Below are 1,618 nucleotides of genomic sequence, written 5' to 3'. Positions count from 1 at the left end.
GTATTTCTACTTAATCACTGACTGATACAGCTAACATGAGATAAGTGAAAAGTTCCTATGGTTTAAATGAATTCCTAAGACTATGATCTCTTTATCTGGGTATTGATTTTTTTTCCTTTCCTTCTTAATCAAGACTTGTAGTGTTGTAAACCTTATAGAACATCTGCCTCACAAAATACATTGTAATAACTTTCTTTTAAAAAAAGACTAACCCCTTACATCGTTTCGTGTGGCACATTCTCTTGGCAATTGATGTGCACCACTAATTCCCCACTGTGGCCCCTATCACTTCATTTGATATCCCTTATTGACCCACCCATCTCTCCTTCATATATGGGCATGTCCATAGACTGACAAAGAAAGTTTACATTTTGAATAAAAGATGCAAAGTATGCAAAAACATTAATACTGATGCAAAAAAAATTAAAAAACAAAAAAAAAAAAAACAAAGAAGGAGGAACGAGGCGGAGGGAGAGCTTAGGCCCTCCTCCGCCCGTTGGAATGGTGGTAACAGAATGATTTGAGATGGGATCTGTGGGGAGAGAAGAAAAAGAAAAGAGACATCTTTTAAATCAATCCCTGGTTGTAGACAAGTTCTCCGAAACCAGTACCTGGCACCACTCCAACAAACAAACAGGGGGGGAGAAAAGTCCGCCGCCGGGCCACGGGCCGCCGCGCTTACTCCGCCGCCGGGGCCGCCGCGGCGCCCGGACTGCTCTCGGCGGCGGCGCCCTGCGTGGGCGGCGCGGGCTCCTCCGCCTCGGGCGCCTCCTGCTCGCCCGTGGGGGCCTCGCTCGTGGGGCCGCCGGCCTCCTCCGCCTTGGCCTCGCCCTTCTGCTCCTCCGCCGCCGCCGCCTTAGCCTCCTCGCCCGCCGGCTTCTCCGCCGACGGCTCGTCCGACGTGGCCTCCTGCGAGTCCCCCGTCTCCTCCTTGGCCTCCTCCGCGCTGCCGGCGGCGGCGGCCGCGCAGGGCTCCGCGGCGCCGGCCTTGCCCTCCTCGCCGCCCGCCGCCTCGGGGGCCGCCGCCGCTGCCGCCGCCTCCTCCTTCCCGCCCTCCGCCGCCGCCGCGGCGCCCTCGCTCTCCGCCCCCTCGCCGGCCTCCTTTTTGTTCTTTTTGAAGGAGAAGCCGCTGAGCTTAAAGGACTTCTTGAAGGAAAAGCGCTTCTTTTTTTTTTTCGGGGTCTCGCTGCTGGACGAGGGGGTCGCGCCCTCCTCGGTCTTGGAGGAGGACTCTCCCTCGGCGGGCGAGGCCGGCTCGGTGCTCTCGGCTTCGGCCGCCTCCTTCTCGGAGGCGGGCTCCGACGAGGCCGCTTCCTCCTTGCCCGTCTCCTCGGCGGGGGCGCTGCCGTTGGCCTGCACCTCCTCCTTGCCCGCCTCCGCCGCGGCGGGGGAGGCGTCGCCGTTCACCTTCACGTGGCCGTTCTCCTGCAAGAGACCCACGCCGGTTACCGGGGGGAAGCGACCGGCACGGGGCGGGGCGGCGACACCCCCGCGGGACCCGACCCGACGGGACGGGCCCGGCCCTGCGGCCGCCGGCTCGGCTCCGCTCGGCTCGGCTCAGCTCGTCGCGCAGCCGCTGCCCTCCCCCAAATTTTCCTTGCAATATTTTAATTGATAT

General features: G+C 60.1%; 1 protein-coding gene across 1 annotated transcript in view; it reads right to left on the bottom strand.

The window, feature by feature from the left end:
- Positions 1-678: 678 nt before the first annotated feature.
- Positions 679-1,618, bottom strand: part of MARCKS (myristoylated alanine rich protein kinase C substrate) — a 2,342-nt gene continuing 1,402 nt past the window's right edge. The window contains exon 2 of the mRNA XM_026088803.1: positions 679-1,425. Coding sequence (XP_025944588.1) covers positions 679-1,425 — 747 coding nt within the window. The remainder of the gene's footprint in view (positions 1,426-1,618) is intronic.

Source organism: Apteryx rowi, unplaced genomic scaffold (assembly GCF_003343035.1).
Source record: "Apteryx rowi isolate R43461 unplaced genomic scaffold, aptRow1 scaffold_785, whole genome shotgun sequence".
NCBI classification, from domain to species: domain Eukaryota; kingdom Metazoa; phylum Chordata; class Aves; order Apterygiformes; family Apterygidae; genus Apteryx; species Apteryx rowi.
This window is presented reverse-complemented; position numbering and strand designations above follow the sequence as displayed.